Genomic DNA, 23,972 nt, shown 5'->3' with positions numbered 1-23,972 from the left:
CAAAAATGAACCCGAGCCCCCCAAAAATAAACCCGAACCCCCCAAAAATGAACCCGAGCCCCCAAAATAAACCTGAGCCCCCAAAAATAAACCCGAGACCCCAAAAACAACCAAACCCGAGCCTCTAAAATAAAACCGAGCCCCCCCCAAATAAACTCGAGCGTCCCCCCAAAAAACACAACCCCGCCCCCAAATAAACCCCGCCCCAAATAAACTCCACCCCCAAAGAAACCCCGCCCCCCGTGGGCGGGTCCGGGCCCGGCATGGGAGAAGCAACGGCGACAGACGGGACCACCTGAGGACCGGGGGGGGGGGGACAGTTTGGGGACGCTCGGGATGTCCCCCAACCGGATCTGGGGACACTCAGGATGTCCCCAACCTGGTCTGGGGACACTCAGGATGTCCCCAACGTGGTCTGGGACAATCTGGGGACACTCGGGATGTCCCCAACCTGGTCTGGGGACACTCGGGATGTCCCCAACCTGGTCTGGGACAATTTGGGGACACTCGGGATGTCCCCAACCTGGTCTGGGACAATTTGGGGACACTCGGGGTGTCCCCAACCCTGTCGGGGTGCAGGTGGGACAATTTGGGGACACTGGGAATGTCCCCAATCCCATCATGGTGCAGGTGGGACAATCTGGGGACACTCGGGATATCCCCAACCGGATCTGGGGACACTCAGGATGTCCCCAACGTGGTCTGGTACAATCTGGGGACACTCGGGATGTCCCCAACCGGGTCTGGGACAATTTGGGGACACTCGGGATGTCCCCAACCTGGTCTGGGGACACTCAGGATGTCCCCAACCTGGTCTGGGACAATCTGGGGACACTCGGGATGTCCCCAACCTGGTCTGGGGACACTCGGGATGTCCCCAACGTGGTCTGGGACAATCTGGGGATACTCAGGATGTCCCCAACCTGGTCTGGGGACACTCAGGATGTCCCCAACGTGGTCTGGGACGATTTGGGGACACTCGGGATGTCCCCAACGTGGTCTGGGACAATTTGGGGACACTCAGGATGTCCCCAACCTGGTCTGGGACGATCTGGGGACACTCGGGATGTCCCCAACGTGGTCTGGGACAATTTGGGGACACTCGGGATGTCCCCAACGTGGTCTGGGACGATTTGGGGACACTCGGGGTGTCCCCAACCCTGTCGGGGTGCAGGTGGGACGATTTGGGGACACTGGGAATGTCCCCAGTCCCATCATGGTGCAGGTGGGACAATCTGGGGACACTCGGGATGTCCCCAACCGGGTCTGGGGACACTCAGGATGTCCCCAAACGCGTCTGGGACAATTTGGGGACACTCGGGATGTCCCCAACCCTGTCGGGGTGCAGGTGGGACAATTTGGGGACACTCAGGATGTCCCCAGCGTGGTCTGGGACAATTTGGGGACACTCGGGATGTCCCCAACCGGGTCTGGGGACACTCAGTATGTCCCCAAACGCGTCTGGGACAATTTGGGGACACTCGGGATGTCCCCAACCCTGTCGGGGTGCAGGTGGGACAATTTGGGGACACTCGGGATGTCCCCAACGTGGTCTGGGGACACTCGGGATGTCCCCAACCTGGTCTGGGACGATTTGGGGACACTCGGGATGTCCCCAACGTGGTCTAGGGACACTCAGGATGTCCCCAACGTGGTCTGGGACAATCTGGGGACACTCGGGATGTCCCCAACGTGGTCTGGGACACTTTGGGGACACCGGGAATGTCCCCAGCAGGGTCGGGACAATCCGGTGACATCCCTGTCACCTCCCCATCCCCAAACCGCCTCCCCAAAAACTCCGCTGTCGCCGTCCCGGGGCCGATGTCACCCGCAGCTTTTATTGGTGTCACCGCGTCCTCGTCCCGCCTCTCCGGTGTCCCCTCGTGTCTGTCCCCTCCCTCCTGTCCGTGTGTCCCCTCCGGCACCGAAACCCGAAAATCCCATTTTTCACCCCAAAAATCCCATTTTTCACCCCCCCAAAATTCCCATTTTTCACCCCCCAAAATCCCATTTCTCACCCCCCAAAATCCCATTTTTCACCCGCCAAAATCCCATTTTTCACCCCCCAAAATCCCATTTCTCACCCCCCAAAATTCCCATTTTTCACTCCCCCCAAAATCCCATTTTTCACTCCCCCCAAATCCCATTTTTCACCCCCAAAAAATCCCATTTTTCACCCCCAAAAAATCCCATTTTTCACCCCCCAAAATTCCCATTTTTCACCCCCCAAAATCCCATTTTTCACTTCCCCCAAATCCCATTTTTCACCCCCAAAAAATCCCATTTTTCACCCCCAAAAAATCCCATTTTTCATCCAAAAAAATCCCATTTTTCACCCCCCAAAAATTCCCATTTTTCACTCCCCCCAAATCCCATTTTTCACCCCCAAAAAATCCCATTTTTCACCCCCCAAAATTCCCATTTTTTCACCCCCCCCCAAAAAAAAAAAAAATTCCAACATTTCAAAGGGAGGAAATTAAAAAACTCTGCAGCGAGAGGATTTCACCGGCCCCGAGGAGGGTCCGGGGGTCCCGGGGGGGTCCCGGAGGGTCCCGGGGGGTCCCAAAAGGGTCCCAGGAGGGTCCCGGGGGGGTCCCGGGGGGTCCCAGGAGGTCACTGGAGAGTCCCGGGGTGTCATTGGGGGTCCTGGGGGGGGGTCTCGGGGTCTTCTGCGGGTCCCGGCGTGTCCCGAGGGGGTCCCGGGGTGTCCAGATGGGTCCTGGGTGGTCCTGGGGTGTCCCGGGTGGGGTGTCAGAGGGTCCCGGGGTGTCCTGGAGGGTCCCAGGAGGGTTCTGGGGGGGTCCCAGGGTGTCCAGGGGGGGTCCCGGGGGTCCCGGGGTGTCCTGGGGGTCCCAGGAGGGTCCCGGGGTGTCCTGGAGGGTCCCGGGGTGTCCAGGGGGTCCCAGAAGGGTCCCGGGGTGTCCGGGGGGGGTCCCAGGAGGGTCCCGGGCTGTCCGGGGGGGTCCCAGGCTGTCCAGGGGGTTCCCAGGAGGATCCCGGGAGGTCCTGGGGGGTCCTGGAGGGTCCCGGGGTGTCCAGGGAGTCCCAGGAGGGTCCCAGGGTGTCCAGGGGGGGTCCCGGGGGTCCCGGGGTGTCCTGGAGGGTCCCGGGGTGTCCGGGGGGGTCCCAGGAGGGTCCCGGGCTGTCCGGGGGGGTCCCAGGCTGTCCAGGGGGTTCCCAGGAGGATCCCGGGAGGTCCTGGGGGGTCCTGGAGGGTCCCAGGAGGGTTCCGGGGGGGTCCCAGGGTGTCCAGGAGGGTCCCAGGAGGGTCCCGGGCTGTCCGGGGGGGTCCCGGGGGTTCCCGGGGCGTCCTGGGGGTCCAGGGGTGTCCAGGAGGGTCCCGGGCTGTCCGGGGGGGGTCCCAGGAGGGTTCCGGGCTGTCCGGGGGGTTCCCGGGGTGTCCTGGGGGTCCAGGGGTGTCCAGGAGGGTTCCAGGCTGTCCGGGGGGGTCCCGGGGGTCCCGGGGTGTTTTTAACGTTTCCAGAGCCAGTAAATGCCGATCCTGGTGTTGTGGCGGTGCAGGAGGTAAAGGCCGCCGAGGATGAGGAGGGTGAGGGCGGGAAGGAGAGTGCCCAGGAGCAGAGGGAGCACCGGGACCGAGTCCTCGTCTGGCGGGGGGAGAAACAAAAGGGGGTTGGGGGTAAAGGGGGTGTGAGAGGGGAGAGCGAAAATCCCCAAGAATCCCAAAATCCCAAAAATTCACAAGGAACCCAAAAATCCCCCAAAGAAACCCCAAAAAACCCCCCCAAAAAAACCAAAAAAAATCCCCCAAAAAACCCATAAAAATCCCCCCAAAAAAACCCCAAATCCCAAAGAGCCACCAGGAACCCAAAAATCCCCCCAAAAAACCCAAAAAATCCCCCAAAAAACCCCCTAAAACCCCCCAAGAAACAAAAAACCCCAAAAAAACAAAAAAAAAAAACCCAAAACCCAAACAACCCCAAAAAAACCCAAAAAACCCTTTTACCCACAGTGAACCCAGACGGTGACGTTGCTCTCGGCCGTGCCCAGCTCGTTGGTGGCCCGGCACCGGTAAACCCCGGAACCCCCAAAACCCCCCTAAAAACCCTAAACTGCCCCAAAAAAACCCCCCAAAAAACCCCAAAAAAACCCCCAAAAAAACCCCAAAAACCCCAAAAAAACCCCCAAAAAACCAAAAAAAACCCCCAAAAACCCCTTTTACCCACAGTGGACCCAGACGGTGACGTTGCTCTCGGCCGTGCCTAGCTCGTTGGTGGCCCGGCACCAGTAAACCCCGGAACCCCCAAAACCCCCCTAAAAACCCTAAACTGCCCCCAAAAAACCCCCAAAAAAACCCAAAAAACCCCAAAAAACCCCAAAAAAACCCAAAAAACCCCCAAAAAAACCCAAAAAACCCCTTTACCCACAGTGGACCCAGACGGTGACGTTGCTCTCGGCCGTGCCCAGCTCGTTGGTGGCCCGGCACCGGTAAACCCCGGAACCCCCAAACCCCCCTAAAAACCCTAAACTGCCCCCAAAAAACCCCCCAAAAAAACCCAAAAATCCCCAAAAACCCCAAAAAACCCAAAAAACCCCAAAAAAACCCCTTTACCCACAGTGGACCCAGACGGTGACGTTGCTCTCGGCTGTGCCCAGCTCGTTGGTGGCCCGGCACCGGTAAACCCCGGAACCCCCAAAACCCCCCTAAAAACCCTAAACTGCCCCAAAAAAACCCCCAAACCCCCCAAAAAACCCAAAAAACCCCCAAAAAACCCCAAAAAACCCTTTTACCCACAGTGAACCCAGACGGTGACGTTGCTCTCGGCCGTGCCCAGCTCGTTGGTGGCCCGGGACCGGTAGACCCCGGAACCCCCAAAACCCCCTAAAAACCCTAAACTGCCCCCCAAAAAACCCCCAAAAAACCCCAAAAAAACCCCAAAAAAAGCCAAAAAACCCAAAAAACCCAAAAAACCCCTTTTACCCACAGTGAACCCAGACGGTGACGTTGCTCTCGGCCGTGCCCAGCTCGTTGGTGGCCCGGCACCGGTAAACCCCGGAACCCCCAAAACCCCCTAAAAACCCAAAACTGCCCCCAAAAAAACCCCAAAAAACCCAAAAAACCCCTTTTACCCACAGTGAACCCAGACGGTGACGTTGCTCTCGGCCGTGCCCAGCTCGTTGGTGGCCCGGCACCGGTAAACCCCGGAACCCCCAAAACCCCCTAAAAACCCTAAACTGCCCCCAAAAAACCCCAAAACCCCCCAAAAACGCCCCAAAAACCCCAAAAAACCCCCAAAAAACCCAAAAAACCCCAAAAAAACCCCTTTACCCACAGTGGACCCAGACGGTGACGTTGCTCTCGGCCGTGCCCAGCTCGTTGGTGGCCCGGCACCGGTAGACCCCAGAACCCCCCAAAACCCCCTAAAAACCCTAAACTGCCCCCAAAAAACCCCAAAAAACCCCCAAAAAACCCAAAAAACCCCAAAAAACCCCCAAAAAACCCAAAAAACCCCAAAAAAAACCCTTTACCCACAGTGGACCCAGACGGTGACGTTGCTCTCGGCCGTGCCCAGCTCGTTGGTGGCCCGGCACCGGTAAACCCCGGAACCCCCAAACCCCCCTAAAAACCCTAAAACTGCCCCCAAAAAAACCCCCAAAAAACCCCAAAACCCCCCAAAAAACCCAAAAAACCCTAAACTGCCCCAAAAAAAACCCCAAAAACGCCCCAAAAACCCCAAAAAAACCCAAAAAAACCCAAAAAACCCCCAAAAAAACCCAAAAAACCCCCAAAAAACCCCTTTTACGCACAGTGGACCCAGACGGTGACGTTGCTCTCGGCCGTGCCCAGCTCGTTGGTGGCCCGGCACCGGTAGACCCCGGCGTGGTCCCGGTGAGCTCGGAGCGAGCTCGCGGCGTCCAGCGCATCCCCGTCCCTGGAACAGCGGATCCGCGGGTCGGGCCGGCCCCGGGCGCGGCAGCGCAGCGTCTCCTCCCGCCCCTCCGTCCAGTTCTGGGGGCTCGGGCAGCTCCGGGCGTCCAGGCGAGGTTTGACTGTGCGGGGGGGAAAGAGGGGTGAGGGAAATGTGGGGAAAGGGCCGGAAAAGGTGGGAAAAGGGCGGGAAAAGGGCGGGAAAAGGGCGGGGAAAGGGCAGGAAAAAGGGGGGAAAGGGCGGGGAAATGGTGGGGAAAAGGGCGGGAAAAGGGCGGGGAAATGGTGGGGAAATGGTGGGAAAATGAGCAGGAAAAAGGGGGGAAAAGGGCGGGGAAATGGTGGGGAAATGGTGGGAAAATGAGCAGGAAAAAGGGTGGGAAAAGAGTGGGAAAAGGTGGGGGAAAGGGCAGGAAAAGGGTGGGAAAAGGGCGGGGAAATGGTGGGAAAATGAGCAGGAAAAAGGGGGGAAAAGGGCGGGGAAATGGTGGGGAAATGGTGGGAAAATGAGCAGGAAAAAGGGTGGGAAAAGAGTGGGAAAAGGTGGGGGAAAGGGCAGGAAAAGGGTGGGAAAAGGGCGGGGAAATGGTGGGAAAATGAGCAGGAAAAAGGGGGGAAAAGGGCAGGAAAAAGGTGGGGAAATGGTGGGAAAATGAGCAGGAAAAAGGGTGGGAAAAGGGCAGGAAAAGGTGGGGAAAGGGCAGGAAAAGGGTGGGAAAAGGGCGGGGAAATGGTGGGGAAATGAGCAGGAAAAAGGGGGGGAAAAGGGCGGGAAAAGGTGGGGGAAAGGGCAGGAAAAGGGTGGGAAAAGGGCGGGGAAATGGTGGGGAAATGGTGGGAAAATGAGCAGGAAAAAGGTGGGAAAAGGGCAGGAAAAAGGTGGGGAAATGGTGGGGAAAAGGGCGGGAAAAGGTGGGGAAAGGGGCGGGAAAAGGTGGGGAAAGGGACAAGGAAAAGCCATGACAGGGACCCGAATTCCCTCTGGGACGAGGAAAAACCAAGACAGGGACGCGGAAAATCCATGACAGGAACAGAAAAACCCGTGGCAAATCCCACAATCCCCTTCGGGACGCGGAAAAACCGTGACAAGGACCAGGAAAACCCGCGACGAATCCCGGAATTCCCGGCGGGAACCGGCCTCCCCGCTCACCCAGCACCGTGACGGGCACCGAGCTGTTCCTGCTGACGTTCTCCAGCTCGGCCTGGCACAGCAGCTCCAGCTCCTCGGCGTCCTCCTCGCCCACGGCCAGCGCGAAGTCCAGCGCCGGCTGTCCCCAACCCGCCAGGACCTTGTCACCTGCCAGGACCCGCACCTGGATGTCCCTGACGGCGCCGGCGGGCAAGGAGCAGCGTCCCCTCAGCTCCGTGCCGGCGGCCGGGCGGGCGTTGGTGACGTTCAGGATGGGCGCGGGGATGTCTGCGGGGGACACCGGGTCGGTGACGTGGTTCGGTGGCACCGCAGTTCGGTGGCGCTAGGGTTTGGCGACACCGTCATTGGATGGCGCCGCAGTTCGGGGTCACCACCACTTGACAACCCCAGGCTTCGGCGACACCGTAATTCGATGTCACCGCGGTTTGTGGTCACCGCGCTTTGATGCCGCCGCAGTTTGACGCCACCAAAGCTTGATGCCACCAAAACTTGACGCCACCAAAACTTGATGCCACCACCACAACTTGGTGACACACCTTGATGCCACCACGTTTTGATGTCACCAAAACTTGACGCCACCAAAACTTGATGCCACCACACTTTGATGCCACCAAAGCTTGATGCCACCAAAGCTTGATGCCACCACACTTTGATGTCACCAAAACTTGACGCCACCAAAGCTTGGTGCCACCACCACAACTTGGTGACACACCTTGATGCCACCACGCTTTGATGCCACCAGAACTTGACGCCACCAAAACTTGGTGCCACCACCACAATTTGGTGACACACCTTGATGCCACCACGCTTTGATGCCACCAAAACTTGATGCCACCACACCTTGATGCCACCACACTTTGATGACACCAAAACTTGACGCCACCAAAACTTGGTGCCATCACCACAATTCGGTGACACACCTTGATGCCACCACGCTTTGATGCCACCAAAACTTGACGCCACCAAAACTTGACGCCACCACCACAATTTGGTGACACACCTTGATGCCGCCACAACCTGACGCCACCACACCTTGACGTCACCGCACCTTGACGTCACCAAAACTTGACAACACCACAGTTCGATGACACCAGGCTTCGGTGACGCCACGATTCGGTGACAGCGGGGTTCGGTGCCACCACACCTCGATGCCGCCACCACAATTTGGCGCCACCATTCGGTGCCGCCACAACTTGACGTCACCGCCACTCGATGACACGATTTGGCGCCACCGCACCTCGATGCCACCACCTTGTCCCCTGCCCGGTGACTCACTGTAGACGTGGACGTTCTGGCCGGCGCCGCTCTCGCGGTCACCCACGTGGACGGTGCAGCCCAGGGGGACGCGGCCCGTCCTGGTGACGGTGACGGTGGCGGTGGCCCGGTGACCGTCCCCGCTGAGGGACGCCGGGAAGTTCCGGCCGTCGGCCGTGACGGTGACAGCGTCGGCGGTGACGTTGGTGACGCAGGTGACGTTGAAGGGTGTCCCCTGGAACAGGGGTGAGGGCAGGGACAGCGACACGGACGGGGACACGGCGGGAGGAGCCGGGAAAGCTGGAACGGGACGGGGGAGAGTCGGTGAGATTTTGGGGGGGAAATGGGGGGGAAAAAATTGGGAAAATGGGGGGAAAGTAATGGGGGGAATGGGGGAAATAATGGGGGAAAATTGGGGGAAATAATGGGGGAAAATTGGGAAAATAATGGGGGAAAATTGGGGAAAATAATGGGGGAAAATGGGGAAAATAATGGGGGGAAATGGGGAAAATAATGGGGAAAAATGGGGGAAATGGAGGAAAATAATGGGGGAAATTTGGGGGGGAAAAGGGAAAATGAGGGAAAAGTAATGGGGGGAAATGGGGGAAATACTGGGGGAAAACTGGGGGGAATTAATGGGGGAAAATTAGGGGGAAATGGGGGAAAACAATGGGGGGAAAAAATGGGAAAAATAATGGTGGGGAAAACTGATGAAACTGGGGGAAAATTGGGAAAAAATGGGGGAGGGAAATGGGAGAAACCAGTAGGAAAACTGAAAGAAAAACAACAGAGGAAACCCCCTAAACTGACCGGGAACCCCCCCCAGACTTATGGGAAAACCCCCTCGGGACGCAGAAAAAAAAAAACCCAAAGGGTTGAGGAAGACCCCGAGGGGTTGAGGAAGATCCCGGAGGGTTGAGGAAGATCCCGGAGGGTTGAGGAAGCCCCCGAGGGGTTGAGGAAGATCCCGGAGGGGTGAGGAAGACCCCGGAGGGGTTGAGGAAGATCCCGGAGGGTTGAGGAAGATCCCGGAGGGTTGAGGAAGACCCCGGAGGGGTGAGGAAGACTCCGGAGGGGTGAGGAAGACTCCGGAGGGGTGAGGAAGATCCCGGAGGGGTGAGGAAGACCCCGGAGGGGTGAGGAAGACCCCGGAGGGTTGAGGAAGACCCCGGAGGGGTGAGGAAGCCCCCGCTGGCCCTCGGAGCCCCCCCGGGCCGAGCCCCAGCCGGAGCCCGGGGGGATTCCCCGGGCAGGGCCGCGGTTTCCGATCGTCGTTGAGAGGAACCGACCTCCCTTTCCCCGGAATTTCCCGAGCCAGGAAAGGGAGGGAGAAGGGAGAGAAAAAATCCCGATTTTTTTTTTTTTTTTTTTTTTTGAAAAGGGATTTCGCAAAAATAAACAAAATTCTCCGACGGGGCCGGATGATGGTGGGGGGGTGGGAAAAAAAAAAAAAAACCAGCTCAGCCACATCCTGATTGTCCCCCCCCTCCTCCCCGCCCGCGCCCCCGCAGAGCGCGGTGACACCTCCGGCGACAAGAGGCGACATCCTCGCGCCACGGCGGGTCACACGCCACCCCCCACCCCCCCCCCCCCCCCGAATGTCACCGTGGGTGTCCCCTCCCTCACCTGCGATGACACCCAGGGTGCCCAAGGCCAGCGCCAGCAGCGCGGGCGGCTCCATCCCGGCGGCTCCCGGCGCTCCGGGATGAACCGGGAACGGTTCCGTGGGATCCGCTGGGTTCAGCGCGATTTGTTGGTTTTTGGGGTTGTTTTTTTTTTTGGGGGGGGGGGGGAGGGGCAGGGGTCCGGTTCGGGGTTTTTGGGTGGTCCGGAGTTCGGGAAGGTTCGGAGGGAGAAGGAAAAAAAAAAAAAAAAAAATTTAAAAAAAAAAAAAATCAATCCGGGTGGGTTTCCCGGGAAGGATCGAGGAGGGGGATTTTCGGGATGGGGCGGGTCGGGATCTCCGGGAGCACCGGGGGGAAATCGGTTGGCGCTGCGGCGGGTGCTTCGGTTCGGCTTTTCTGGGAGCAGCGCGGAGAGCCGGGCTGGGGCTCTCCGGGATCACCGGGAAGGCGCCGGTCGAATTCTCCTGGATGGGAAGGTTCGGGATCCCCGGGAAGGTTCGGTTCGGGCTCTCCGGGGTCACCGGGAAGGTTCGGTTCGGGCTCTCCGGGATCCCCGGGAAGGTTCGGTTCGGGCTCCCCGGGAAGGCTCCGGTCGAATTCTCCTGGATGGGAAGGTTCGGGAGCCCCGGGCAGGTTCGGTTCAGGCTCTCCGGGATCACCGGGCTGGATCAATTCGGGTTCTCCGGGCTGGGTCGGTTCTGGTTCTCCGGGCAGGTTCGGTTCGGGCTCTCCGAGATCACCGGGCAGGTTCGGTTCGGGCTCCCCGGGAAGGCTCCGGTCGAATTCTCCGGGCTGGGTCGGTTCGGGCTCTCCGGGATCACCGGGCTGGATCAATTCGGGTTCTCCGGGCTAGCTCGGTTCTGGTTCTCCGGGCTGGGTCTGTTCTGGTTCTCCGGGCAGGTTCGGTTCGGATTCACCGGGCAGGTTCGGTTCGGGCTCTCCGGGGTCACCGGGCAGGTTCGGTTCGGGCTCACCGGGCAGGTTCGGTTCGGGCTCTCCAGGGTCACCGGGCAGGTTCGGTTCGGATTCACCGGGCAGGTTCGGTTCGGGCTCTCCGGGCTCTCCGGGCTGGATCAATTCGGGTTTTCCGGGCCGGGTCCCTTGGGGCTCTTCCGGGTCCGTTCGGGGGTCTCGGGCTGGGCTCTGGGTCCGCCCCGCACCCCCCGGTCCCTCCGTCCGTCCGTCCCTCCGTCCGTCCGTCCGTCCCTCCGTCCCTCTGTCCGTCCCTCTGTCCCTCCGTCCGTCCGTCCGTCCCTCTGTCCCTCCGCGTGCTCCGCCGCCGTTTCGCGGCCGGTCCCGCTCGGGGCGATGTTTTATACCCCGAGCCCCGTCCCGCCCCCGGGGCTTTCCGGGGCTGCAGGGCCTGTCCCGGCCCGTCCCGGGTTAAATTCCTGCCCCTTTCCCCATCCCGGGATAAATTCCTGCCCCTTTCCCCATCCCGGGATAAATTCCCGCTCCTTTCCCCATCCCGGGATAAATTCCTGCCCCTTTCCCCATCCCGGGATAAATTCCTGCTCCTTTCCCCATCCCGGGATAAATTCCCGCTCCTTTCCCCATCCCGGGATAAATTCCCGCCCCTTTCCCCATCCCGGGATAAAATCCCGTTCCTTTCCCCATCCCGGGATAAATTCCTGCCCCTTTCCCCATCCCGGGATAAATTCCCGCTCCTTTCCCCATCCCGGGATAAATTCCCGCTCCTTTCCCCATCCCGGGATAAATTCCCGCTCCTTTCCCCATTCCGGGATAAATTCCCGCTCCTTTCCCCATCCTGGGTTAAATTCCTGCCCCTTTCCCCATCCCGGGATAAATTCCCGCTCCTTTCCCCATCCCGGGATAAATTCCTGCCCCTTTCCCCATCCCGGGATAAATTCCCGCTCCTTTCCCCATCCCGGGATAAATTCCTGCCCCTTTCCCCATCCCGGGATAAATTCCCGCTCCTTTCCCCACCCTGGGATAAATTCCCGCTCCTTTCCCCATCCCGGGATAAATTCCTGCTCCTTTTGTCCCCTCCTTTGTCCCCCCCCTTGTCCCCCGTTGTTCCCCCGCTGGTGACAGGGATGTCACCCGTCTGTCACCCGCCGGGGTGGTGGCCCTGGTGGCCGCCATTGGCCGCCGCTGTCACCCGGGGTTGTCACTTCCCCAAATCTTTGTCGCTTTTTGACGCTTCCGGGGGATTTTTGTCACCCCTGGAAGCGTGGGAACGTCCCTGATGTCCCCAGGGTGTCCCCAGGGTGGTCCCTGATGTCCCCAGGATGGTCCCTGATGTCCCCAAATGTCCCCAGGGTGGTCCCTGATGTCCCCAAGGTGGTCCCTGATGTCCCCAAATGTCCCCAGGGTGGTCCCTGATGTCCCCAGGGTGGTCCCCGATGTCCCCAAATGTCCCCAGGGTGGTCCCTGATGTCCCCAGGGTGGTCCCTGATGTCCCCAAGATGTCCCCAAGGTGGTCCCTGATGTCCCCAAGACGTCCCCAGGGTTAGGTCCCTGTCTTCCTTAGGATGGTTCCAGCCCCAGGATGTCCGCAGAATTGTCCCTGATGTCCCCAAGCTGTCCCCAGGGTTGTCCCCGATGTCCCTAAGCTGTCCCCAGGATTGTCCCTGATGTCCCCAGGATTGTCCCTGATGTCCCCAGAATTGTCCCTGATGTCCCCAAGCTGTCCCCAGGATTGTCCCTGATGTCCCCAGAATTGTCCCCGATGTCCCCAAGCTGTCCCCAGGATTGTCCCCGATGTCCCCAGGGTGGTCCCCGATGTCCCCAAGCTGTCCCCAGAATTGTCCCCGATGTCCCCAGGGTTGTCCCCGATGTCCCCAGGGTTGTCCCCGATGTCCCCAAGCTGTCCCCACTGTCCCATCCCCACGTTTCCCTCTCCCAGGCCCGGCTGGTGTCACCAGCCCTGCCACCCCCTCCCCTCCCCCCACCCGCCACGCCGTTGTCACCTCCGGGTCACCGGGGGACGCAAATCCGGTGTCACATTGTCACAGCCACGAGGTTTCACTTCTGCACCCCGGGGTGTCACGTGCGCGCGGCGGAGGTGACAGTCCCCAAACCGTGTCACCTTCCCGCCATTCCCAGGGGATTGTCCTTGTCCCTGGGATGGTTTGGTGCCACCAGGATTGTCCCCATGGTGTCCCCAAGGTGTGTCCCCTCCCCGCCATTCCCTGTTGATTGTCCTTGTCCCTGGGATGGTTTGGTGCCACCAGGATTGTCCCCGTGGTGTCCCCAAGCCGTGTCCCCTCCCCGCCATTCCCAGGGGAGTGTCCTTGTCATGGTGGCTCAGGGCCACCAGGAATGTCCCCGTGGTGTCCCCAAACCGTGTCCCCTCCCCGCCATTCCCTGTGGATTGTCCTTGTCCCTGGGATGGTTTGGTGCCACCAGGAATGTCCCCATGGCGTCCCCAAACCGTGTCCCCTCCCTGCCATTCCCTGTGGAGTGTCCTTGTCCCTGGGATGGTTTGGTGCCACCAGGATTGTCCCCGTGGTGTCCCCAAACCGCGTTCCCTCCCCGCCATTCCCAGGGGAGTGTCCTTGTCATGGTGGCTCAGGGCCACCAGGATTGTCCCCGTGGTGTCCCCAAGCCGTGTCACCTCCCCACCATTCCCTGTGGAGTGTCCTTGTCCCTGGGATGGTTTGGTACCACCAGGATTGTCCCCGTGGTGTCCCCAAACCGTGTCACCTCCCCGCCATTCCCAGGGGATTGTCCTTGTCCCTGGGATGGTTTGGTACCACCAGGATTGTCCCCGTGGTGTCCCCAAACCGTGTCCCCTCCCCGCCATTCCCAGGGGAGTGTCCTTGTCATGGTGGCTCAGGGCCACCAGGAATGTCCCCATGGTGTCCCCAAACCGTGTCCCCTCCCCGCCATTCCCAGGGGAGTGTCCTTGTCATGGTGGCTCAGGGCCACCAGGATTGTCCCCATGGTGTCCCCAAGCCGTGTCACCTCCCCACCATTCCCTGTGGAGTGTCCTTGTCCCTGGGATGGTTTGGTACCACCAGGATTGTCCCCGTGGTGTCCCCAAACCGTGTCACCTCCCCGCCATTCCCAGGGGATTGTCCTTGTCCCTGGGATGGTTTGGTACCACCAGGATTGTCCCCGTGGTGTCCCCAAACCGTGTCCCCTCCCCGCCATTCCCAGGGGAGTGTCCTTGTCATGGTGGCTCAGGGCCACCAGGATTGTCCCCATGGTGTCCCCAAACCGTGTCACCTTCCCGCCATTCCCAGGGGAGTGTCCTTGTCCCTGGGATGGTTTGGTGCCACCAGGAATGTCCCCGTGGTGTCCCCAAACCGTGTCCCCTCCCCGCCATTCCCTGTGGATTGTCCTTGTCCCTGCCATCGTTTGGTGCCACCAGGATTGTCCCCATGGCGTCCCCAAACCGTGTCACCTCCCCGCCATTCCCTGTGGATTGTCCTTGTCCCTGCCATCGTTTGGTGCCACCAGGAATGTCCCCGTGGCGTCCCCAAGCCGTGTCACCTCCCCGCCATTCCCAGGGGACTGTCCTTGTCCCCGTGGTGTCCCCAGGGCGGATTGTCCTTGTCCCTGGAATGTCGGGAATGCCGGAGCTTTGGAGGCCACGGGATGGGGACAGGGACATGGGGACAGGGACATGGGGACATGGGGACATGGGGACAGGGACATGGGGACATGGGGACAGGGACATGGGGACAGAGCTGGAAGGAGGGACAAAGGAGACAAAGGGGACAGGAGGGCGGTGCCAGCTCGGAGTCAACAGGACGCGCCACCCCCTCCGCGGGGCGTGGCCCGGTGCCAACGTCCCCTGGTGCCACCGTCACCTCCCTCCAGTGTCCCCTCCGTGTCACCGTCACCTCCCGGCCACCTCCCGGGCACCGTTGTGTCCCCCTGTCCTGCTGTGTCCCTTGGAGTGTCCCCTCTGTGTCCCCCTGTCCTGCTGTGTCCCTTGGGGTGTCCCCTCTGTGTCCTCCTGTCCTGCTGTGTCCCCTGGGGTGTCCCTCTGGGTGTCCCCCGTGTCCCCCAGCCCCATTTGTGGCCTGTCCCCTCCCTGTCCCCTCCCTGTCCCCCCCTGTCCCCCCTGTCCCCTCCCTGTCCCCCCCTGTCCCCCCTGTCCCCTCCCTGTCCCCTCCTGTCCCCCCCTGTCCCCTCCTGTTCCCTCCCGCGTGTGCCCGGAAGCGGCTCCGGCCCCGGGAAGGTTTCCAGGAATTTTTCCTGGAAAACCGGGAGAAACCGGGAAAAGCCCTCCAAAAACCTGGGGGAAAAAAAAAAAAAAAAAAAAAAAAAACAACAGGAGAAAACCCCCTAAAAAATCGGGGGAAAACCCCAAAATCGGGAAAAATAAAACAGAAAACCGCAGGAAACTGGGGGAAAAAAAAAAAAAACATTTGGGAAAAAAAAAAACCTTCAAAAACTGGGAAAAAAACAACAAAAAAAAAACTCGGAAAAAAACAAAACAAAACAAAACAAAAAAACCCGGGAAAATCCGGGGAAAAAACCGAACAAACCCCAAAAACCCCAAACCAACCCAAAGAAACAAAAAACCGGGAAAACCCGGGGAACAAACCCCCCAAAAACCGGGAAAAACCCGGGGGAAAAAAAAAACCAACCAAACAAAACCAAAACCGAAAGCCGGGAAAAAAAAAAAAACCACAAAAACAACTAAAACACCGGGAAAAAGAAAACTTCAAAAACCGGGAGAAAATGGGGAAAAAACCTGAAAAAACCAGGAAAAAAACTCCCCCAAAACAGGAAAAAAACCTCCTAAAACATCGGGAAAACCTCAAAACCCGGGAAAAACTGGGAAAAAAGATAAAATTTCCCCTAAACCTTGACCCGCCCCCCCGGCCCCGATCCCAGCGCTGAAATTCCCGAGAGATTTGGGATCGGGGCGAGGTCAGCGTTTTGTTTTTTCTCCCGAATTTCCTCCGAAATTCCCGGAATTCCAGCGGCGGAAGGGGGGAGGAATCCCTGGGAAAAACCTGCCGGGGAGGGGGTGGGAAAAGGGTCTGGGAGAAGGCGGGATTTTGGAATTCGGGGAGGGGGATCCCCGAGAATGAATCCAAACATCCCGCGGGAAGAAAATCCCTTTAATGGCCACAGCAGTGCCCGAATTCCCGAATTCCCGAATTCCCCGCCGGATCGGGGCTGGATCCGGCCTGGGGGACCCCGTCCCAGTTTGGGGGGGCTGGATCCCAGTTTGGGGGGAGCAGATCCCAGTTTGGGGGGGCAGATCCCAGTTTGGGGGGCTGGATCCCAGTTGGGGGGGGGCAGATCCCAGTTCGGGGGACCCAATCCCAGTTTGGGGAGTCAGATCCCAGTTTGGGGGGCTGGATCCCAGTTGGGGGGGAGCAGATCCCAGTTTGGGGGGGGCAGATCCCAGTTTGGGGGGGGCAGATCCCAGTTCGGGGGACCCAATCCCAGTTGGGGGAGTCAGATCCCAGTTTGGGGGGGCAGATCCCAGTTTGGGGGGAGCAGATCCCAGTTTGGGGGGGGCAGATCCCAGTTCGGGGGACCCAATCCCAGTTTGGGGAGTCAGATCCCAGTTTGGGGGGCTGGATCCCAGTTGGGGGGGGTCAGATCCCAGTTCGGGGGGGGCAGATCCCAGTTTGGGGGGTCAGATCCCAGTTTGGGGGGCTGGATCCCAGTTGGGGGGGTCAGATCCCAGTTCGGGGGGGGCAGATCCCAGTTTGGGGGGCAGATCCCAGTTTGGGGGGCTGGATCCCAGTTGGGGGGGTCAGATCCCAGTTCGGGGGGGGCAGATCCCAGTTTGGGGGGCAGATCCCAGTTTGGGGGGCCGGATCCCAGTTTGGGGGGTCAGATCCCAGTTCGGGGGACCCAATCCCAGTTTGGGGGGCAGATCCCAGTTTGGGGGGCCGGATCCCAGTTTGGGGGGTCAGATCCCAGTTGGGGGGATCAGATCCCAGTTTGGGGGGCTGGATCCCAGTTTGGGGGAGCAGATCCCAGTTTGGGGGGGGCAGATCCCAGTTCGGGGGACCCAATCCCAGTTTGGGAAGTCAGATCCCAGTTTGGGGGGCTGGATCCCAGTTGGGGGGGGGCAGATCCCAGTTCGGGGGACCCAATCCCAGTTTGGGGAGTCAGATCCCAGTTTGGGGGGCCGGATCCCAGTTTGGGGGGTCAGATCCCAGTTTGGGGGAGCAGATCCCAGTTTGGGGGGGGCAGAACCCAGTTTGGGGGACCCAATCCCAGTTTGGGGAGTCAGATCCCAGTTTGGGGGGGCAGATCCCAGTTTAGGGGGTCTTCCCCACCCCTAAGACCCCCGAGCAGGTCACCATAGGACACAGAGAGACAACAAAACTTTTATTGTGTCACCGCGTCCCCAAACCCTTTCCTGATGGAATCAGGACCCCATCCCAGTTCGGGGGGACCTCATCCCAGTTTGGGGGGACAGATCCCAGTTTGGGGCGGTCAGATCCCAGTTTGGGGGGGTCAGATCCCAGTTCAGGGGGTCTCCCCCACCCCCTGGGGGTCTCCCCCACCCCGAGGACCCCCGGGCAGGTCACTGTAGGACACAGAGAAATGACAAAACTTTTATCGTGTCACCGCGTCCCCAAACCCTTTCCTGATGGGATCAGGACCCCATCCCAGTTCGGGGGGACCTCATCCCAGTTTGGGGGGGTCAGATCCCAGTTCGGGGGGTCAGACCCCAGTTCAGGGGGTCTCCCCCACCCCCTGGGGGTCTCCCCCACCCCGAGGACCCCCCGGCAGGTCCCCGTAGGGCAGGCAGAAGGGGTAGAGGGGCGAGAAGCGCGCGTCGTGCCACAGCAGCCGCCGCTCCAGGAAGGCGACGGCGCCCAGCGTGAGCACCAGCGTCCCGTGCTTCAGCACGCCGTGCACGCTCAGCCCTGCGGGGACACGGCGGGGACGCGTCGGGGACACCTCGGGGACACCTCGGGGACACCTCGGGGACACCTCGGGGACGTCCCGGGGGTCACCCGGAGGGGTCGGGGCAGGTGGGGCTCACCCAGGGCCGGGATGAGGGTGAAGGATTTGAGCCCCTCGACGGCGGCGCTGATGTTCTCCGGGAATTCGGCGCTGTGGGAGGCGACGGGGGGGGGGGAAACAGGGGTTGGGGTGTCCCCAGGGTGTCCCCATTGTCCCCAGGGTGTCCCCAGTGTCCCCAGGGTGTCCCCATTGTCCCCAGGCTGTCCCCATTGTCCCCAGGCTGTCCCCAGGGTGTCCCCAGTGTCCCCAGGCTGTGTCCCCATTGTCCCCAGGCTGTCCCCAGTGTCCCCAGGCTGTGTCCCCAGTGTCCCCAGGCTGTCCCCATTGTTCCCAGGGTGTCCCCATTGTCCCCATTGTCCCCAGGGTGTCCCCATTGTCCCCAGGCTGTCCCCATTGTCCCCAGGGTGTCCCCAGGGTGTCCCCGGTGTCCCCAGGGTGTCCCCATTGTCCCCAGGCTGTCCCCATTGTCCCCAGGCTGTCCCCAGGGTGTCCCCATTGTCCCCAGGCTGTCCCCATTGTCCCCAGTGTCCCCAGTGTCTCCATTGTCCCCAGGGTGTCCCCAGTGTCCCCATTGTCCCCAGGCTGTCTCCATTGTCCCCAGGGTGTCCCCATTGTCCCCAGGGTGTCCCCAGTGTCCCCAGGTTGTCTCCATTGTCCCCAGGGTGTCCCCATTGTCCCCAGTGTCTCCATTGTCCCCAGGGTGTCCCCAGTGTCCCCATTGTCCCCAGGCTGTCTCCATTGTCCCCAGGCTGTCCCCAGTGTCCCCATTGTCCCCAGGCTGTGTCCCCATTGTCCCCAGGGTGTCCCCATTGTCCCCAGTGTCCCCACTGTCCCCAGGCTGTGTCCCCATTGTCCCCAGGCTGTCCCCAGGCTGTGTCCCCATTGTCCCCATGCTGTCCCCAGTGTCCCCAGGGTGTCCCCATTGTCCCCAGGGTGTCCCCAGTGTCCCCATTGTCCCCAGGCTGTCTCCATTGTCCCCAGGCTGTCCCCAGTGTCCCCAGGCTGTGTCCCCATTGTCCCCAGGCTGTCCCCAGTGTCCCCAGGCTGTGTCCCCATTGTCCCCAGGCTGTCCCCAGTGTCCCCAGGCTGTCCCCAGTGTCCCCAGGCTGTGTCCCCAGTGTCCCCAGGCTGTCCCCAGTGTCCCCAGGGTGTCCCCAGGCTGTCCCCAGTGTCCCCATTGTCCCCAGGCTGTCCCCAGTGTCCCCAGGCTGTGTCCCCATTGTCCCCAGGCTGTCCCCAGTGTCCCCAGGGTGTCCCCATTGTCCCCATTGTCCCCATTGTCCCCATTGTCCCCAGGTTGTCCCCAGTGTCCCCAGCGCGTCTCACACGTCCACCAGCAGCACGGAGCTGCCCCAGCGCCGGAAGCGGGCCAGCTCCTGCAGGTACCGCGGGTCACCGCTGGGCATCTCCAGGTTGTCCACGATGTGCAGGTCGTCCTGGCACGGGACACGGGCACGTCGTCACCTTGTCCCCGAGGCGCCACCCCGGTGTCCCCGGTGTCCCCGGGGCCACGCCCGTACCTGCATCATCTTCACGGTCAGCGCCACCTTCAGCCCCAGCACCCGCAGCCTCATGGGCACCATGTAGAAGTAACTGGTGGGGCCCCGCGGGCCGTGGGCGATGCCACCTGTCACCGGAGGGGACACGGTGACACCCCCGGGGAGGGGGACACGCCCCACGCGGCCCCCCGAGCGTCCCCGAGGCAGCCCGAGTCACCCCGCAGCAGGGACAGCCGGGCCTGGTGTCCCCAGGGTGGTCCCCAGGGTGGTCCCTGATGTCCCCAGGGTGGTCCCTGATGTCCCCAGGGTGTCCCCAGACAGCCCAAAGCAGGGACAGCCGGGCCTGGTGTCCCCAGGGTGGTCCCTGATGTTCCCAGGGTGGTCCCCAGGATGGTCCCTGATGTCCCCAGGGTGGTCCCTGATGTCCCCAAGGTGTCCCCAGACAGCCCAAAGCAGGGACAGCCGGGCCTGGTGTCCCCAGGGTGGTCCCTGATGTCCCCAGGGTGGTCCCCAGGGTGGTCCCTGATGTCCCCAGGGTGTCCCCAGGGTGTCCCCAGGGTGGTCCCTGATGTCCCCAGGGTGGTCCCTGATGTCCCCAGGGTGTCCCCAGACAGCCCAAAGCAGGGACAGCCGGGCCTGATGTCCCCAAGGTGGTTCAGGATGTCCCCAGGGTGGTCCTTGATGACCCCAGGATGCTCCAGGATGTCCCCAAGCCACCCCAGGGTGTCCCCAAGCCCTGTTCCCGGGTGTTGGGGTGTCCCCAGGGTGTCCCCAAGCCCTGTCCCCGGGTCCCTGGGTACTGGGGTGTCCCCAGGGTGTCCCCAGGTGTGTTAGGGTCTCCCCAGGGTGTCCCCAAGCCCCGTTCCCGGGTGCTGGAGTGTCCCCAGGGTGTCCCCAGGGTGTCCCCAGGTGTGAAGGGGTGTCCCCAGGTGTGTCGGGGTGTCCCCAAGCCCTGTCCCCAAGTGTTGGGGTGCCCCCAGGGTGTCCCCAGGGTGTCCCCAGGGTGTCCCCAGGGTGTCCCCAGGGTGTCCCCAGGTGTGCTGGGGTGCCCCCAGGGTGTCCCCAGGTGTGTCGGGGTGTCCCCAGGGTGTCCCCAAGCCCCGTCCCCGGGTGTTGGGGTGTCCCCAGGGTGTCCCCAGGGTGTCCCCAGGGTGTCCCCAGGGTGTCCCCGGGCTGTCACTCACCCCCCCGCCAGAGCGGTGAGCGGATGGAGCCGTGCCGGGCCCGGCCCGACCCTTTCTGCCGCCAGGGCTTGCGGCCGCCGCCGCGCACCTCGGCACGGCTGCGCACGCGGGCGTGGCTCTGGGGACATCGGGGACACGCGGGGGACAGTTTTTACCCCCCCACAAATGCCTCCCCGACCCCCTCACGTGAGCTCCGGCCACCCCAAATCGCCCCTTAAACTCCCCCCACGCCCCCGAATCTTCTCTAAATTTCCCCCCAGACCTTCTGGATAAATCCAAAAATTCCCAAAACCCCCGTTTTACCCCCAAATCCCCCCTTTCCCCCCAATCTCCCTTTTTGCCCTAAATTCCCCCTTTTAACCCCGAAATTCCCCCTTTTTACCCCCAAATTCCCCCATTTTTCCTCCAAATCCCCCCTTTTCCCCCTCAAATCTCCCTTTTTGCCCTAAATTCCCTCTTTTAACTCCCAAATTTCCCCTTTTAACCCCCAAATTCCGCCATTTTTCCCCCAAATCCCCCCTTTTTCCCCCCCAAATCTCCATTTTTGCCCTAAATTCCTTTTTTACCCCCAAATCCCCCCTTTTTTCCCTCCAAATCCCCCTTCTTGCCCCCAATTTCCTTTTTCTCCCCCAAATTCCCCCATTTTCCCCCCAAATTCCCCCTTTTTACCCCCAAATCCCCCCTTTTTTCCCTCCAAATCCCCCTTCTTGCCCCCAATTTCCTTTTTCTCCCCCAAATTCCCCCATTTTCCCCCCAAATCCCCCTTTTTTTCCCCCCAAACAAACCCCACTCACAATCCTCTTGTAGTTCCTCTGCCACGTGGCCACGGTGTGCAGGATGTCCAGCCTGGTGACACGCGGAGGGTGACACGCGGAGGGTGACACGCACAGGGTGACACTCCCCGCCCCCCCCCGCACCCAGGGGTGTCCCCTCGGTGTCCCCAGAGGCCTCACCGGGGGGGGACAGCGAAGACGTCGGGGTGCAGGTCGGCCAGACCCCGCAGGGTGTCCTCGGGGTGACGCAGGGACTCCACCCAGGCCTGCACGGGGGACAGCGGGGACGGGACGGGCACGGAGCAGCTGCGGAGCACCGGGGACGGCGCCGGGGACGGCACCGGGGGGGGCTCTGGGGACACGGGGACACCTTGGGGACATTGGGGATGGCACCGGGGGGGGCTCTGGGGACACGGGGACACCTTGGGGACATTGGGGACAGCACCGGGGGGGCTCTGGGGACACGGGGACAGCACCGGGGGGGGCTCTGGGGACACGGGGACACCTTGGGGACACTGGGGACAGCACCGGGGGGACACGGGGACACCTTGGGGACACTGGGGACAGCACCGGGGGGGGCTCTGGGGACACGGGGACACCTTGGGGACACTGGGGACAGCACCGGGGAGGGCTCTGGGGACACGGGAACACCTTGGGGACATTGGGGACAGCACCGGGGGGACACGGGGACACCTTGGGGACACTGGGGACAGCACCGGGGGAGGCTCTGGGGACACCTTGGGGACACTGGGGACAGCACCGGGGGGGGCTCTGGGGACACGGGGACACCTTGGGGACACTGGGGACAGCACCGGGGGAGGCTCTGGGGACACGGGGACACCTTGGGGACACTGGGGACAGCACCGGGGGAGGCTCTGGGGACACCTTGGGGACACTGGGGACAGCACCGGGGGAGGCTCTGGGGACACGGGGACACCTTGGGGACACTGGGGACAGCACCGGGGGAGGCTCTGGGGACACCTTGGGGACACTGGGGACAGCACCGGGGGGGGCTCTGGGGACACGGGGACACCTTGGGGACACTGGGGACAGCACCGGGGGGACACGGGGACACCTTGGGGACACTGGGGACAGCACTGGGGAGGTCTCTGGGGACACGGGGACAGCACCGGGGAGGGCTCTGGGGACACGGGGACACCTTGGGGACACTGGGGACAGCACCGGGGGGGGTCTGGGGACACGGGGACACCTTGGGGACACTGGGGACAGCACCGGGGGGGCAGTGGGGACACGGGGACACCTTGGGGACATTGGGGACAGCACCGGGGGGGCTCTGGGGACACGGGGACAGCACCGGGGGGGGCTCTGGGGACACGGGGACACCTTGGGGACATTGGGGACAGCACTGGGGGGGCTCTGGGGACACGGGGACACCTTGGGGACACTGGGGACAGCACCGGGGGGGTCTGGGGACACGGGGACACCTTGGGGACATTGGGGACAGCACCGGGGGGGCTCTGGGGACACGGGGACACCTTGGGGACATTGGGGACAGCACCGGGGGGGCTCTGGGGACACGGGGACACCTTGGGGACATTGGGGACAGCACCGGGGGGGCTCTGGGGACACGGGGACAGCACCGGGGGGGGCTCTGGGGACACGGGGACACCTTGGGGACATTGGGGACAGCACCGGGGGGACACGGGGACACCTTGGGGACATTGGGGACAGCACCGGGGGGGCTCTGGGGACACGGGGACACCTTGGGGACATTGGGGACGGCACCGGGGGGACACGGGGACACCTTGGGGACATTGGGGACAGCACCGGGGGGGCTCTGGGGACACGGGGACAGCACCGGGGGGGGCTCTGGGGACACGGGGACACCTTGGGGACATTGGGGACAGCACCGGGGGGACACGGGGACACCTTGGGGACATTGGGGACAGCACCGGGGGGGCTCTGGGGACACGGGGACACCTTGGGGACACTGGGGACAGCACCGGGGAGGGCTCTGGGGACACGGGGACACCTTGGGGACATTGGGGACAGCACCGGGGGGGGGGGTCTGGGGACACGGGGACACCTTGGGGACATTGGGGACAGCACCGGGGGGACACGGGGACACCTTGGGGACATTGGGGACAGCACTGGGGAGGTCTCTGGGACACATGGGGGACAGTGGGGATGGCAGCCTGGGGCTTCCCCCAAAGCAAGGACAGCCAGGGCTGATGTCCCCAAGGCTATCCCTGATGTCCCCACACTGTCCCCAGGGTGGTCCCTGATGTCCCCAGGGTGTCCCAGCATGGTCCTCGATGTCCCCAAGGCGATTCAGATGTCCCCAACCCCATGGTGGCCTTGTCCATGATGCGCCCAGGACAATCCCCGCTGTCCCCAACCCCAGGACCATCCCCTCCCCGCTGTCCCCGAGGTGTCCCCGAGGTGTCCCCAAGGTGTCCCCGCACTCACCCCTGCGGGGCTCGGGGGCCGCGGGCGGGGCCGGGGGCGCCGTCGAGAACTGGGACAATGAGGAATGAACCATGGGCTGAGGGGACGGGGGGACGCGACCCCCGCCCGCCCCCCGGCCGCGTTCTTGGGCCCGGCCCGGAGCCCCCGAACCCCCCCCCCCGGCCCATCCCACACTTGGCCCCGCCCCTCAGAACCGACCACGCCCCCTCCCCGCCCTCAGGGACTTGGCCACGCCCCTCTCCCC

At 62.1% G+C, this 23,972-nt stretch overlaps 3 protein-coding genes across 6 annotated transcripts; all 3 read right to left on the bottom strand.

The window, feature by feature from the left end:
* Nucleotides 1-5,643: 5,643 nt before the first annotated feature.
* Nucleotides 5,644-10,069, bottom strand: LOC136284663 (intercellular adhesion molecule 5-like). The gene is made up of 4 exons (XM_066175023.1): nucleotides 9,921-10,069; nucleotides 8,316-8,594; nucleotides 7,041-7,307; nucleotides 5,644-6,012 (listed from the first exon to the last, which is right to left on the bottom strand). Exons 1-4 carry the CDS (start codon nucleotides 9,973-9,975, stop codon nucleotides 5,762-5,764), a joined length of 852 nt encoding a protein of 283 aa, XP_066031120.1. The 5' UTR covers nucleotides 9,976-10,069; the 3' UTR covers nucleotides 5,644-5,761.
* A 711-nt stretch (nucleotides 10,070-10,780) lies between these two features.
* Nucleotides 10,781-12,982, bottom strand: LOC136284664 (serine/threonine-protein kinase fray2-like). Its single transcript, XM_066175024.1, has 3 exons — nucleotides 12,972-12,982; nucleotides 10,934-11,964; nucleotides 10,781-10,843 (listed from the first exon to the last, which is right to left on the bottom strand). The coding sequence occupies exons 1-2, from the start codon at nucleotides 12,980-12,982 to the stop codon at nucleotides 10,947-10,949; spliced, it is 1,029 nt and encodes a 342-aa protein (XP_066031121.1). The 3' UTR covers nucleotides 10,781-10,843; nucleotides 10,934-10,946.
* Nucleotides 12,983-17,177: 4,195 nt separating this feature from the next.
* On the bottom strand, nucleotides 17,178-23,863 carry LOC136284662 (large ribosomal subunit protein uL4m-like). 4 transcript variants are annotated; one of them, XM_066175022.1, is made up of 8 exons: nucleotides 23,729-23,863; nucleotides 21,479-21,650; nucleotides 21,320-21,371; nucleotides 20,526-20,643; nucleotides 19,363-19,469; nucleotides 19,169-19,278; nucleotides 17,862-17,932; nucleotides 17,178-17,742 (listed from the first exon to the last, which is right to left on the bottom strand). In XM_066175022.1, exons 1-8 carry the CDS (start codon nucleotides 23,799-23,801, stop codon nucleotides 17,549-17,551), a joined length of 897 nt encoding a protein of 298 aa, XP_066031119.1. In that variant the 5' UTR covers nucleotides 23,802-23,863; the 3' UTR covers nucleotides 17,178-17,548. The 4 variants fall into 4 exon arrangements, with proteins under 4 accessions (XP_066031119.1, XP_066031118.1, XP_066031117.1 ...); XM_066175021.1 differs by lacking the exon at nucleotides 23,729-23,863 and adding an exon at nucleotides 21,846-23,707 and having other exon boundaries at nucleotides 21,479-21,803; XM_066175020.1 differs by lacking the exon at nucleotides 23,729-23,863 and adding an exon at nucleotides 23,064-23,707 and having other exon boundaries at nucleotides 21,479-23,021.
* Nucleotides 23,864-23,972: the final 109 nt, after the last annotated feature.

This window comes from Chamaea fasciata, unplaced genomic scaffold (assembly GCF_029207755.1).
Source record: "Chamaea fasciata isolate MVZ Bird 193981 ecotype frontalis unplaced genomic scaffold, bChaFas1.0.hap1 SCAF_1243, whole genome shotgun sequence".
Lineage (NCBI taxonomy): Eukaryota > Metazoa > Chordata > Aves > Passeriformes > Sylviidae > Chamaea > Chamaea fasciata.
Note: the sequence above shows the minus strand (reverse complement) of the source record. Positions and strands in the feature narration are given on the sequence as shown.